The following is a 14,366-nucleotide window of genomic DNA, read 5'->3' as shown; positions in this document are numbered from 1 at the left end:
TGCAGGGGACGCAGGTTCGTGCCCCAGTCCGGGAAGATCCCACATGCCGCAGAGCAGCTGGGCCCGTGAGCCATGGCCGCTGAGCCTGCGCGTCCGGAGCCTGTGCTCCGCAATGGGAGAGGCCACAGCAGTGAGAGGCCCGCGTACCGAAAAAAAAAAAAAAAAGGGCCAGCCAGGTGGTGATTGTTTAGCAAGAGGGACCATGTCTTTACTCAGCCAAAATCGAACTGCAGGACCATCATGTATAGCTAGAGATGGAGAGAGGGCACCTTCAACCATAATCGAAGTGGCCGGACAGGTCTCTAGCAGGATAGGCTAGAAGGTGTGATTGGCAGGAGAAGAGGTGTTAGGTGAGGAGGATCAGAACAGCAGCCTTGTTGGCGACATGAGGAAGGATGGCCTGGTGGCTTTAGAGTCAGACCAGTCTGAGTTCAATTCCCGTCTTGATCACTTTCTAGTTGTGTAACTCTGGACAAGCTGTTTAACCATTGGAACCTCAGTTTCCTCATCTGTAAAATGGGGATAATAGTACATACCTCGTAGAGCTGTTCTAAGATTAGGTGAGAGAATATATATATATATATAATATATATAAATATATAATAAATATATATATATAAAAAATACCTGGCATATGATCAGTTCTTAATTGACATTAACTCTTTTCATTTTTGTGATAATGATTGGCTGATGTATTGAGTGGATATTGTCCCGTGATGACATCTTGAAAGCAGTGGCTCTGGTGGGAAAATGGAAAGAGAAAGGGAAGTTGGTTGAACACTCTGTGTGCCAGGCACTCTGCTAACTACTTCATCTGCATTAGGGCATTCAATCTGCCCAACAACCAGCTAGGTAAGGACATTTCTTCCCATTTTATAGATAGAGAAGCTGAGGCGCATCAAGGTAGAGTAAATTGCTGGAGGTCACACAGCTTTTTTTTTTTTTAATGGTGTAGTATTTACATATAACCTACTCACAAACTCCCGAATACTTTATTTGACTTTATTATTTTTAAAATTATTTATTTATTTATTTATTTATTTATTTATTTATTTATTTATTTATTTGTTGCGGCATGAGAACTCTTAGTTGCAGCATGTGGGATCTAGTTCCCTGACCAGAGATGGAACCCGGACCCCCTGCATTGGGAGCGCAGAGTCTTAGCCACTGGACCACAGGGAAGTCCCGGTCACACAGCTTTTAAGTGGCAGTGCTGGGATTTGAACCCAGGTCTGTCTCCCTTTAAATCCTAGACTCTTTCCACTACGTGACATCCTCTCCCAAGGAGGGGCTGTTAGGAATAGACGGAAATGCAGAATTCTGGAGCCATCATTTGCATCTGGGGGGATAAAAGTCCCCCCACTGTGAATCAGGACCCTTGCACTGCTACCCCGTCCTGCTGTCAATAGCTGTCATTACCAGCTGGGCAAGTCCCAGGAGGCATCCGGGTCCCATCTTCCACGTCTGCAAATTCAAGGTTAAGATAAATATTCTCTAAGATCCTTCTTTGCTTATCAGTCTGCAGTTTTGGGGGGCTGGTGTTAGAATCAGTTCTTGGCATTGATTTAGAATTTAATCCTTGGTGCTAGATTTTCTGGGCTCTCTCTCTCTGAAATGGGGAGTTTTGAGTAGCCCTGAGCAAGTCAGCTTTTCTTTTAGATCTGCTAAGTTATCTTTCTGCTTCATTGAGCGAGGCTTCCAATTAGGGTTCAATGATGGATTTTCTTTTAATGAGGAATACCACCGGAAATAATGCCTCCCGGTTTATTATCCTGCCCTGGCTCGTGCAGACATTAATCACGGAGCTTTGTTTGGAAGCACGGCTGCAGCACCTCATTATGACGGGCTCCTTTGTGACCGAAGTTCCACCAAGACTGTCATTTCTAAGCAACAGAGATGTCCTTCTTCTGTTGCGGCAAGATAAACTCAGTTCCTCTTGTTCAGGGCCCTAGGAGACAAGAGTGGCTGGTTGCTTCCTATGAGACCCGAGTCTCCCTTTGAGCAGCTAGAATTCCAGAGGCACGGGCGACCAGCAGGCAGCCTGAAGGTCAAATGCAGCCCATCTGACCTCAGGGGCCGCTCTGCCTGAGAGTTATGGTGAGGACACAAAGCCAGCTTAATTAGCTGGCACTGGCTGGGGTGGGGACAGTGGCCTTACCACCTGTTCAGGGCTCCCGTTGTGAGGACTGTGCTGCCAGGTGTCGGGCCAGCAGGCTCAGATCAACTCGTCATTGTCACTCCTGCCAAGTATAATTCATTACTGTTCAAGTTTAATTCTGCTGGCAGTCCATCCTGAAACAGGTACATTCTGAAGCCCCCGTGACACAGGAGAACTAGCTGTGAAGAGACCTCCACAAACACCTGACTAACACTTGACTCACACTGGAGGCATCCCCAGGATTTCAAAATGAAACTGTGTGCCCTTTCAGTTCACCGCAATCCCCATTGACAAAGTGAGTGCATCATTCCACATACCAGGGCCAGGACCTGGTGAGGCAAGCAAGAGCCTAGGGTGTGAAATTTAAGGCGGCGCTCACTCCCAGGTTCCTGCACGTGCAGGCTCGGCCCCATGAGGGTGAGTGCTTCCTTAAATTGTGCACCCCGGGTGTTCCCTTGCCTCACTCTAGTCCCCGCCCTGCCTCACACGTTTCTGATCCTGTGGCCCAGCGAGTGGCATTAAAGGTATGGAAATAGGCTTTGTAGTTAGAAAGCTTCAAGTCTGGACCTTGGCTCCAGCTGGGAGACCTTGAGTGAGATATTTAACCCTTTGTGAGAGGCTTAACCTGAGCCTCAGTTTCCTCCTCTGTAAAATGGGACTGCAAAGAGCTGATCCACGGAGGGAACTCCAGAAATGCGCTGTCTCCCGCACTCAAAGGGGAGCAGCGTCTCAGCTGGTTAGACTGGTGCCACTCTTGGGGTCTTCTTCCTGCCGGACCCCACTTTCTATGTCATCTCCTCTCCCTTGCCTCCTTCCACCCTCATCTCCCACCAGCTCCACATGGTCAGGAGGTGAGGAGGATATCCCTTAGTTGTCACCCTGCCCCTTCTGTCTTGGCGGGGCACCACCCGGCCCTGTAGCGTTCCTCTCCCCAGCCCCATCTAACAGCTGGGAGGACAGCCCGGGTCATCCTGTGGCGGGTGATTTTCTCCCGAGATGTCAGATGCCTTTGGGTTTCCTACCGGCTGTGTGTGGAAGGGTTTCACTTAAGGGGAAGGAGAGAAGCAGCTTTGGCGGTGGATAGGAGGGAGCAGGGAGCCCCCCCTTCATGGTCCCTGGTGATTCCAGTGCCTCAGGGCAAAAAGTGAAGGGGGCTGCTGTCCTGGGGAACGGGGAGGGGACTCCTGGTCAGTGATGGCAGCAGTGCAGAGAAAAGGAGACCAGCCCATCTCTGGTCTTAGACAGGAAGACTTTGGCCTTGACGAGTAATTGGGTTTAGAGGAAGAAATAACTCCTTATCTTTCCTTGACCTGCAGCCTGTCCCATTTCAGCTGACGGAACCTCTGCCCACCAGCTGCTGAGGCCACAACCTTTGGGGTCACCCTTGACTCCTGCCTCCCGCCCCCCTCACTCCACATTAAATTGGTCAGGAAGTTCTGTTGCTCTTCCTGCACGGTGTATCCGGTTTCTGATCATTTCTCCTAACTCCCTGAAACACCCTGGGTGGAACCATTGCTGTCCCTTGCCTGGACTGCTGCCGTGGCCTCCTAACCGCTGCCCCTGCAGTGTAAACGTGACGCAGCAAGCCGGTGACAGCTAAAATGCTAGATCGTATCACTCCTCTGCCCAAATCCCTGCAGTAGTTCCCCATCCCCTCCCCACCCACACGGGCCCACAAGGCTCTGCAGGATCTGTCCCTGCCTCCACCCCTACCCCTGCCCCCCTCTCCCACCTGTGCCCCTGCCCAGCCACAGCGGCTGTCTGGCTGCCCCTAGAAGGCTAGCACACTCCCTTCTTAGGGTCTTTACTCCAGCGGTTCCCTCTGTCTGGAATGTTCTCCCAGGTATCCAGTTGGCGCCTTCTCACTTCCTTCAAGTCCTGGGCAACTTCTCAGTGAGGCCTTCCCTGTCCTCCCCTTTATTATGGCCATCGTCCCAGCCACCCTGCCCAGCATGTGCCTGGAACATATTAGATGCTCAAAAATATGTGTACCTATGTATGCATGTGTGTGTATTTGTTGGATTAATAAGAAGTAACCCCGAGAGATTTATCTTCATCTCAACCCTAACTTTCCCTCAATCCATCCTTTGCAAGTCCTTGGATCAGTTCTCATCTCTTAAACATCCCAGTGCCTGCCAGTCGCTGCCGGGCTGGAGCCCCTGTCAGGCCATGGGCTCTGTGCAGCCAGTGTGTGACGGGGACTCTATCTCCCTCCCAGAGGCGGGTGTTCTAGCTTCCCCAGGATGGAAGGCTGGGGGTGAGCACAGAGGGGCTCTGAACCAACAGTGCTCAGCCGGCTGTCTATGCCCATCCTGTGGGTGAGGATGAGGGAGGGTTTGGTGGTCCAGGACAGGAGCTTAGCCTCATCCTTCCAAGTGTCTCCTACTGTACTTTTGGGATGTAACTGGCCTATGAGCTGAGGGTTGTGAGGGTTATTAAATTTAGGAGTCATTGGCAAGACAGAAATGGTACTTCCCTTTCCAGGGTCCCAGGCCTGTTCCATGGCGTATGCATCATCCCATTGTGCTCTTCCAACAGCCCTGTGAGGAGTATGCTTTTGTTATTGCCACTGTGCAGGTGTGGACACTGAGACTCAGTGAGGTTAAGTCACTTCCCAAGGTGGCCCAGCTCATAAGTGATGGAGCTAGGGTTTGAACTCAGGCCCGTTGGAGTGCAGAGCCCAAGCTCTCCCAGTCTGCTCTTCTCTCTGTCTACTGAATCCTGGTCTCAAGCCCTTCCTGCATTCTGAGTTTCTTTTTTTTTTTTTTTTTGCGGTACGTGGGCCTCTCACTGCTGCGGCCTCTCCCACTGCAGAGCACAGGCTCCGGACGCACAGCCTCAGTGGCCATGGCTCACGGGCCCAGCCGCTCTGTGGCATGTGGGATCTTCCTGGACCGGGGCACGAACCCGCGTCCCCTGCATTGGCAGGCGGACTCTCAACCACTGCGCCACCAGGGAAGCCCCATTCTGAGGTTTGATTGACAGATAAGGAAGGTGCCTCTCACTCATCCCCATTCAACCACAGCCCCCAAGTTCTGCTGATGATATTTCCCAAATATTTCTTGGCTCTGGTCCTTCCCTCTCATTCAGAATCCAGGAGCCTCCTTTGGCTGGTACTCAGGGCCTCCACGACCTGTCTCCTTCCATGTCTCTAGTGCCCCATTGCTCTTAGTCTCAACTGTGTGCTGTGCTCCTAGTGAATTTAGGGCCTTGCCCTCACCCCTGCCTTTCCCACTTTCTTCCCTCACCTTCCCACCTCACCTCCCCTCCTCTGCGTTGCACTTGGCCTCTAAGATCCGACTCGCACGTCATCGCCATGCATCTTTCTGTAATCTCCTGGATTGAACCCAGTGTCCTCCCCAGGACTTCACAGTGTCCTGTTTGGAACTGCTTAGCCCATTATTCAGACATTGTCTCTGGGTCTCCGAGGTCGAGTTCCTTCACTGTTATGCATCTAAGCCCTGGCACAGCTCCCAGGTCATAGTAGGCCGTGATAAATGCTTGTTGAACTTAACTGCATTGAATGACCATCTGTTACAAGTTAGGTGCTGTGCTAGGGGCCCATTTAATCCTCAATTATTTTAAGAAACGTGCTATTATCCCCAGTTTACAGCTGCAGAAACTGAGATTCAGAGAGCTGATTAGCTTGACCTAAGTCTCATAGCTACTCAGGGCCAGAGATGTGATTTTATTTGAACCTAAATATGTCTAATTCTAAGATCATGGTTCTCTCATGTCACTAGGCTGCCTCACTTAGGGTGTGTGTATAAACAAGGATGGAAAACTTAAGATAAAGAAATTAATCTCTAATGGTGGGATTTGGGGCCTGAAGCAGAGGGTGGGCTAGGAGTTAGGGAGGAGGGGGGCACATAACCTTTCTCTTTCAGTTGGTCCTTAGGGAGTTATCCACTTCTGCGCTGCAGGCTGACTCGATCCACAGTCTTGGGTGTCCCCCTCAAGATTTCATTTCTGGGCTTCCCTGGTGGTGTAGTGGTTGAGAGTCCGCCTGCCAATGCAGGGGACACGGGTTCGTGCCCCGGTCCGGGAAGATCCCACATGCCGCGGAGCGGCTGGGCCCGTGAGCCATGGCCACTGAGCCTGCGTGTCCGGAGCCTGTGCTCCACAACGGGAGAGGCCACAATAGTGAGAGGCCCGCGTACTGCAAAAAAAAAAAGACTTCATTTCTGGCTCTCTCTGATTCACCTTTGGTCCCAGTGCCTTCCTTGTGTCCCCAGACCTGGAAGAGTTTGGGGAAAACTACCCTATCAGGCACTTGCGTCCGGGTGGCAGATCACACTCTGCCTCTGTCGATGCTCCTTTGGTCACATCCCGTGTGTCTGCTCCTTCCTGCCCCCACGTCGGTGGCTTTTCCAGGTGGTGTACTTCACGGCCACGTTCCCGTATGTCGTGCTGGTGATTCTTCTCATCCGAGGAGTTACCCTGCCTGGAGCTGGCGCTGGGATTTGGTACTTCATCACGCCTAAGTGGGAGAAACTTACGGATGCCACGGTGGGCTTCTGATTTCATTTATAACGAGCCTGTAGGGGGAACGGCACATGGGGGTGGGTCCCGCTCCGGGACACTGTTTAGCAGAAGGGGTCAGACCTCCGCCCACAGGGCATTTCACTGTTTGCCTTTACAAACTCCTGATAATCTTGAAATGTTACACACTCTGGAAGTTTTTAATGAGAACTGAGCAGCTGGGGGTTTCAGATTCCTGGAATAGTTGTCCTACGCCTGGGAGGCTGCAGAGGCTGAAATGAAGAATGAAATTCCCTTAATAGCTTTGGGCCACCTCATGACACTTATCTGTTGCTAATTATAGTGTGTTGGAAATGGAGTTTTCCTGGTTGGAAAATAATAGCACTTAGGCAAACCGCAAGCAATTATAATTTAAAGGGCTCAGACAGATTTGAATACTTCTGACACACCAAGACACAGAGCCAGCACACACACTTTCTCTTGGCATATTCTGTACAGGCATATCTTACTCTAAAATTTCCAACCCCCAGAACTTCACATGAGGGGGTGATTGTTTACTAAGAAATGCATTTTCTCACCTTAAAGAAAAATCTGCTTTTCCAGAAGATTTTAAGAAAGCATAACTAGGATTGAGTTTGCACATAATGAAAAACCTCCAGATAATGGCAGCTTTAACAAAAGTTTATTTCACTTGCAGCCCAGTGGTAGATAGTAAAGCCCTGGTTGGGTGGCTCCACAGTGTCCCAGGTTCCTGTCTTTCCGCCCCACCATCCTCAGTGAATAGCGGCCATGTAGCTGCCGGAGCTCCACCCATCATGTCAGCATTCCAGGTGGCACAAAGCAGTGAGGGAAGAGACAGAGATAGGCATCTTCCTTCTCTTTAAAAGAGGAGAAAGCCCAGAAATTCCACATAACACTTGATTTTCTCATCATTGGCCAGAAATGAAGTCATATGATGATTTCCTCTCAGCTGCACCTCTCCTTGATTCTGGGAGTTGGCCATTTGGCCGGACATATGGCTGCCTTTAAATAAAACCACAGCTTTGTTAGTGAGGAGCATGGGAGAATGGAGGTTGTGGTACAGGCTTTGCCAGCACACACTTGAACTTTCTCTTTGCATATGTTAAGCACAATTTAAAAAGCAGTTTTAATTAATAAAAAGGATAGGAAGTCCATATCAAATCATATAAATCTATAGCTCAAACTCTTGAGTAGCTTTCTGGAGTTTAATGAGGACAATTAAAAGGAATCGCCAATGGGCTCCCCTGGTGGCTCAGTGGTTGAGAGTCAGCCTGCCGATGCAGAGGACATGGGTTCGTGCCCCGGTCCGGGAAGGTCCCACGGGTGAGGCCGCGGTGCTGAAGGGCCCACGTACCGCAAAAAAAAAAAAAGAAAGGAAATCACCAAGATGCCCAAGAGGTGTTGTCGGCCAAGTTCGAGAATGAGGTGGCACTGTAACATCCACTCAGCTGTGGCACAGAGCTTGCTTTACTTTGATGAGGGGCTACAGAAGTTCAGATTTTTAGTAAACTGTCCTAATCTTTAGGAATGTCAATTTTGTTTTTTATTTTTGGGGGGGAATGTCAATTTTAAAAGGTTTTCATTTTGTACCCATGAATATTTTTGCTGTTCCAAATTGTTTTTCTGAGTGTGCTTCCAGCTAAAGAAGGGGTTCTCCCCTTCTGTATAGTTTTACATTGTAGGGCTTGCAAGCATGAAATGTGTACATTGCTTATTGAGTTCCTCTCCTTTGATTAGAATGAAGTTAGAGTCTCCCAGGTCATTTACTGCCTTTTTGGCTTCCAGTGCAAATGATGACGTATGTTTCTCGTTTATGTTGGTGCCAAAGTCATCTTGTCCTGACTGCCTTTTCCCCCGGGGGAGATGGTGTGGCTTTGGGAGACTCCCCTCCCCTGGGCCAGCCTCCTTCAGTGACCTTAAATCTTCCCCTCTTTTGCCTCCCAGGTGTGGAAAGACGCTGCCACTCAGATTTTCTTCTCTTTATCTGCCGCATGGGGAGGCCTGATCACTCTTTCTTCTTACAACAAATTCCACAACAACTGCTACAGGTACGTGGAGGCACTTCAAGCCCCAGAGGTAGCGGGTGAATGGGACTAGGGCCTGGGGACAGAATCATGGGCTGTGTCATCAGACACCTGAGGCCATATCCTCACGCTTCACCCAAGGCAGAGCCAGACAGTTAGCTCTGGTGTAGGGGAAATCGCCTGCTAAGGCCTAGCTGCTGGCTTCTGGTGGCCTGGCTTGGACCCCAACTTGCACCCTGATTCTCACGCATGGGATGGAATTGAGTTTCTCTGGAGGTGCCATGCAGCTGGTTGTGTCCTGGAATAGTCATTTGTGAGCTATCTAGTCCATGGATACAGTTGTATGGTAGTCGCTGATAAGTAAGGTCATTCAGTCACTCGACAAACACCTTTCTAGAGAGCCTGTAAGAAAGGCAGCATGGTACAGTGGAAAGAATACCTTGGTGATGGATGTGTTAATTAACTCAATGGTGGGACTCCTGTTTCAATGCATATGTATATCAAATCATCACGTTGTACACTTTAAATATGTTAAAATGTATTACAGTTTTATCTGTCAGTTAAACCCAAAGTTATGCAAACTTTGAGTCTCCTCCCAGATTTAGGAAACAGAACATCTGGGAGGTCGGGCGGGCCCGGGAATCTACATATCGAGACAGGATCCTCAGGTGACTCTGGTGCAGGGTGACATTTGGATAGTGTGATATTAGGGGACTCTGGAACCCCAAAGATGTGAGAGAGCCTGGACAGCTTCTGGAGGAGGTGACATCTGAAAGTTAAATCCATCTGTGACAAACAGTAAGAAAATACTGAATTCTCTGATTCTCTGTTTTCTCATCTGTAAAATGCAGATTATAATATTTTGTTGAAGGGTAGGAGATGATGTGTGCAAAATTCCCACAGCAATATTTTGCACATTGTAAGTGCTCAGTAGACAGCAGTAGCCATTCTTACTATTTTTAATCATGCATGAGATATTTCGTGAACCAAAAGGAAGAGATTATAGTTAAACTGTGGCCTAGCCTGGCTGGGATGGCCTCACACAAGGGACATCTATGCTGGGCCAAATTTCAAAAGGTGTTAGGGGAGGAAGGGAATGTTTTCAGGTGGGGATGAGTGTGGATGGGTGTGATGGAGACGTGGGAGGGAGCAGGTTGATGGGACTGGAGCAGGTGTGTGCTCACCAGGCAAGAAGGAAATAGGGCCTGAGAATTGGCTGAGGCCAGACTGGAGAGAGCCTTTGTGCTAGTCTCCTGGGGCTGCCGTAACAAATAGCACAGAGTGAGTGACCTGAACAACGGAAATTAATTTTCTCACAGTTCTGGAGGCTAGAAGTCCAAGATCAAGGTATCGACAGGGCTCGTTTCTTCTGAGCCCTCTCTGCGTGGCTTGTAGCTGGCCGTCTTCTCCCTGTGTCTCTACGTGGTCTTCCCGCTGTGCACCCTGATCTCCTCTTCTTGTAAGGGCATCAATCGTATTGGATTAGCGCCCACTCTCACGATTTCCTCTTAACTTACTCACCTGTTTAAAGACCCTATTTTCAAATGCAGTCACATTCTGAGGAACTGAGGGTTGGGACTTCAACATTTACATTTTTGGGGCACACAATTCAGCCCGTAACAGCTAGAATGCCAGACTAAGTTGTCTGAACTTCTTTGGTCATAGTTGCTTATTAACTTATGACCCGCGAGACTCAGTCTGAGCATCGTCCAAGGGGGAAGCATTGCTCTGTGCTTTGTTAGAAATGAGGCTGTGTGGTGTGGCTAATGGGCAGGAAGTCTGAGTTCAAATCAGAAGCTACCATTTTGAGCCCATTACCTTCCCCTGGGCCTCAGTTTCCCCATCAGTAAACTAAGGTCCTGGACAAGGTGGGCTGTATCCTGAGCACTTGCTCTGTGCCAGGCTCTGTGCGGTGCAGGCCTCATCTGGTTCTGTCCTCACAACAACCTGTGAGGGAGGTGGAGTCATTGCCCCCATATAAAGTCAGAGTGGAGAGAAGGGAAGCCTCCTGCACTGTTGGTGGGAATGTAAATTGATACAGCCACTATGGAGAACAGTGTGGAGGTTCCTTAAAAAACTAAAAATAGAACTACCATATGACCCAGCAATCCCACTACTGGACATATATCTGATGAAAACCATAATTTGAAAAGATACATACACTGTTTATTGCGGCACTGTTTACAATAGCCAGGACACGGAAGCAACCTAAATGTCCATCAACAGAGGAATGGGTAAAGGAGATGTGGTACATATATACAATGGAATATTACTCAGCCATAAAAAAGAACAAAATAATGCCATTTGTAGCCACATGGATGGACCTAGAGACTGTCATACTGAGTGAAGTAAATCAGACAGAGAAAGACAAATATCATATATCGTTTATATGTGGAATCTAAGAAAAGGGTACAGATGAACTTATCTACAAAACAGAAATTTTTGTAGAGTTACAGATGTAGGAAACAAACTTATGGTCACCAGGGGGTAAGAGGGGGAAGGATAGATAGGGAGATTGACATATACACACTACTATATATAAACTAGATGACTAATAAGGACCTACTGTATAGCACAGGGAACTCTACTCAATACTCTGTAATGACCTATATGGGAAAAGAATTAAAAAAAAGAGTGGATATGCGTAAAAAAATAAAGTCAGAGTGGAGAGGAAGTGACTTGGTCAAGGTCATGCCTCTAACATGTAAGAGAATTTGGCCTCATGGCTCCATCTAGCTGTGACCCCTCTCTTGGGTCTGGGATGGACAGGGCAGGCCGGGAACGGCAGCCATTTGGCCAGCAGAGGGCGCCGGCACCGAGGTGCTGGTCTCTCCTCTCCCCGCCTCCCTTGCCCTTCTAGGCCCCTGTACCCCAACCCCAGGCTGTTCTCATGCTTGGTGGCATTTGTTGGTCCCACTGCCTTCTCTTCTCTCATACGTCGTTCCTGTCCCGGACTCTGCAAAAGGCCTCATCCCCTCAATTTCTGCTCTGATGGACAGACTTACCTCTGCCACTGCCAGGGGGGGAGATCCAGTTCTCAGGCAGGTGGAGCCAGAGCTCTGTCCCAGAGGCCCTGGAGCAGGGCTGTTAGGGGAGGGAGAGCTTTTTGAGTCTTTTGGTGCTTATCCACTTGGCCCAAGAGAGCCTGCGGTCAGGACTGGTGGTTCCTTTCCTTGTGAATAAGAGAGAACAAGACCAGCCTACAGTGAGTACCTATTTAGGAATGGGCATGTGGACGTGGGCACACACACACGCGAGCACATATTCATGTGTCCCTCCTCTATCCCTTCCTCCTCACAAAGCACGCCTATTGGCAAACTTGTCTCTTCCTCCCAGGGACACCCTCATTGTTACCTGCACCAACAGTGCCACGAGCATCTTCGCCGGCTTCGTCATCTTCTCCGTCATCGGCTTCATGGCCAATGAACGCAAGGTTAACATCGAGAACGTGGCAGACCAAGGTACAGTGCGCTGGTCACCCTGCTGTCGTGCGGCAGGTTCCAGGTTCACACCCTGAGCTCCTCATTCATGCTATGCTAGGAAGTTGGCCTTCTGGAACAGGCTGGAGAGGGGGACAGCCTAGGTCCCCCTTTGCGGAGAGACCCAGAACAGCTGGAGTCTGAAGCTCATGCAGGGTTAGATCTGGCCGGTCCTTCCCCAGAGGTGTGGCTATAAAATTCCCTTTCCTGTTTCCCTCTCCTTTCCTTCGTTTTCCTGTCCTCCGTTAACTCAGCTCCAGCAGAAGTAAGGTCTCTACCTGCTGGGCGTGGGGAGAGGATTCTCTAGGCAAACTATGGCTCCTGCAGCGGATGTAGGCACAACCTACTTCCGGGTGGCTTTCCTTGCCGCGGGCTCTGTAGGCACCAAACACTAATGCTTAGCGAGCGCAGCCTTTTCCTGACGAAGCACTTTCCCGGTTGTCAGGTCAGATGTGTTCTCAGGGTCTTCTGCCTAGTTCGCAATGCAGACCCTGCAAATCGTTTCCCCAGTGGGTGGAAAGGTTGGACGGTGGTGGTGGGAGGGATGTGGAATACATGTTTACCTTCTGCCCGAGCGATCCCTCTATGAATGCTAACGTTTGTGTGGTCCCTCTGGAGTGTACAGAGAGCGCCCCTTTTTTATCTCATTTAATCCGTATTTCTAGCGCAGAATCTTGCAGAGAGTGTGTAATACTTTTAGTTGACTTTTTACTTCCACGCAGCCTTGATCTACAGAGGGTTTGGGTGCTGAGCAGGCCTCAGTGATGGAGGGATTTCATCGTGGTGTCGTCTATCATGACGGGCATTCTCTAATCAGGCATTTATGGGCTGCCTTGGTGTAGGGACTGTGCCAGGGGCTGTGGGGACAGGGCTGTGGGCCCGGACGATCCAGAGTGTGGACCTGTCTGTGACTTCTCTGTGCAGTTATCTTTCTTCAAGGAGCTCACTGCAAGACTCAGGTAGTGGCTCAGATGCCAGCACGAGAAAGAACTAGGCCCTAGCAGTGTCATCTTCTTGGTGGGCTGCTGGCTGTCTTCTGGCTCCCTAAGGATAATTAATTACTGCTTCAGCGGCGCTGATGGTGCACTGCAGGCCTCCAAGGGTTAAAGAGCCAGCTTGTTGGTGGGGGGGAGCTACCTCTCCCTGCAGAGGGTGCTGAACCCCCAGGGATTTTGGTTCTGCAGCAGTGCACTAAATTAGAGGTCCCAGAGCTGAGCAAATGCCCTTCCCTGGTTGAAAAATGTAAACCTTCTGGGGAGCAGGGAGGTGGTGAGGGGGAGGGAGAGAGTGGCGGAGGCTTTGTTTTGGGAGTGCCTGTACCACCCGCGCTGTCCTCATTTCCCTCCAGCAGCGTAGCTGGAGCAGGTAGGCCCTGCTCCACCTGCCAGCAGATCTGAGGTGTTCTGTTATTTTTGTGACATTACTGAGCTCCTTGTGAACCAGTGGCCGAGTGGCCAGAGAGACTGATTCTTAAGCTGTGGGCCCCATTTTTTAACTCTTCTGAGCGTTTCCTGCCCCAGGAAAGGGATTTGGGGGCACAAGTTGCTAAAACCCAAATTAAATTTTGGTTTTCATTTATATAAAAAGCATCAGACAAATGGCCTGTGTTTCCCTCTGAAACTTCCCCTTTCCAGAATTTTTTCATTTCCTCTGATTTTAACAGGGAGAGAGGAGTACTTCTCACAGGTTCTAACGTGTTGCGTTCATACAGTTGACCCTTGAACAGTGCAAGGGTTTAGGGGTGCCGACCCTCCACGCAGTGAAAAATCCGTGTTATAATTTAGAGTCAGCCCTTCGTAGATACAGTTTCTCTGAATCTGCAATTCCTCCGCATCCTTGGATTCGACCAACTGCAGATTGTGTTGTACTGTAGTATTTATGATTGAAAAACGTCTGTGTCTGGGTGGACTCGTGCAGTTCAAAACTCTGTTGTTCAAGGGCCAGCTGTACTTGGTAGTTTCTCATTGTCAACAGCACAGGGACAGTGGGTCTCATCTCCCACAGGGGAGGGGCAGTGGCCCGGGAGGTCTTCTCCCAGACCCGTGGGCAGCTAAACCTGCTCATCTGAATTCGCGTACATTCTTACCTGTGATTAGCAGGCTTGTCTGATTTCCCCCGTTGTAATGGAGGCTCTGCAGAATACAGAGATCGGGGTCAGGCCTGCATCAGGTACCAGCCCCAAGCTCTCCTAGCTGGGCGACA

General features: G+C 49.7%; 1 protein-coding gene across 1 annotated transcript in view; it reads left to right on the top strand.

The window, feature by feature from the left end:
* SLC6A5 (solute carrier family 6 member 5) overlaps nt 1-14,366 on the top strand; it is a 52,936-nt gene that overhangs the window by 19,895 nt on the left and 18,675 nt on the right. Inside the window, exons 8-10 of the mRNA XM_060160835.1 lie at nt 6,533-6,667; nt 8,606-8,709; nt 12,022-12,146. Of these exons, the coding sequence (XP_060016818.1) occupies nt 6,533-6,667; nt 8,606-8,709; nt 12,022-12,146 (364 nt within the window). The remainder of the gene's footprint in view (nt 1-6,532; nt 6,668-8,605; nt 8,710-12,021; nt 12,147-14,366) is intronic.

This window comes from Lagenorhynchus albirostris, chromosome 9 (assembly GCF_949774975.1).
Source record: "Lagenorhynchus albirostris chromosome 9, mLagAlb1.1, whole genome shotgun sequence".
Lineage (NCBI taxonomy): Eukaryota > Metazoa > Chordata > Mammalia > Artiodactyla > Delphinidae > Lagenorhynchus > Lagenorhynchus albirostris.
Note: the sequence above shows the minus strand (reverse complement) of the source record. Positions and strands in the feature narration are given on the sequence as shown.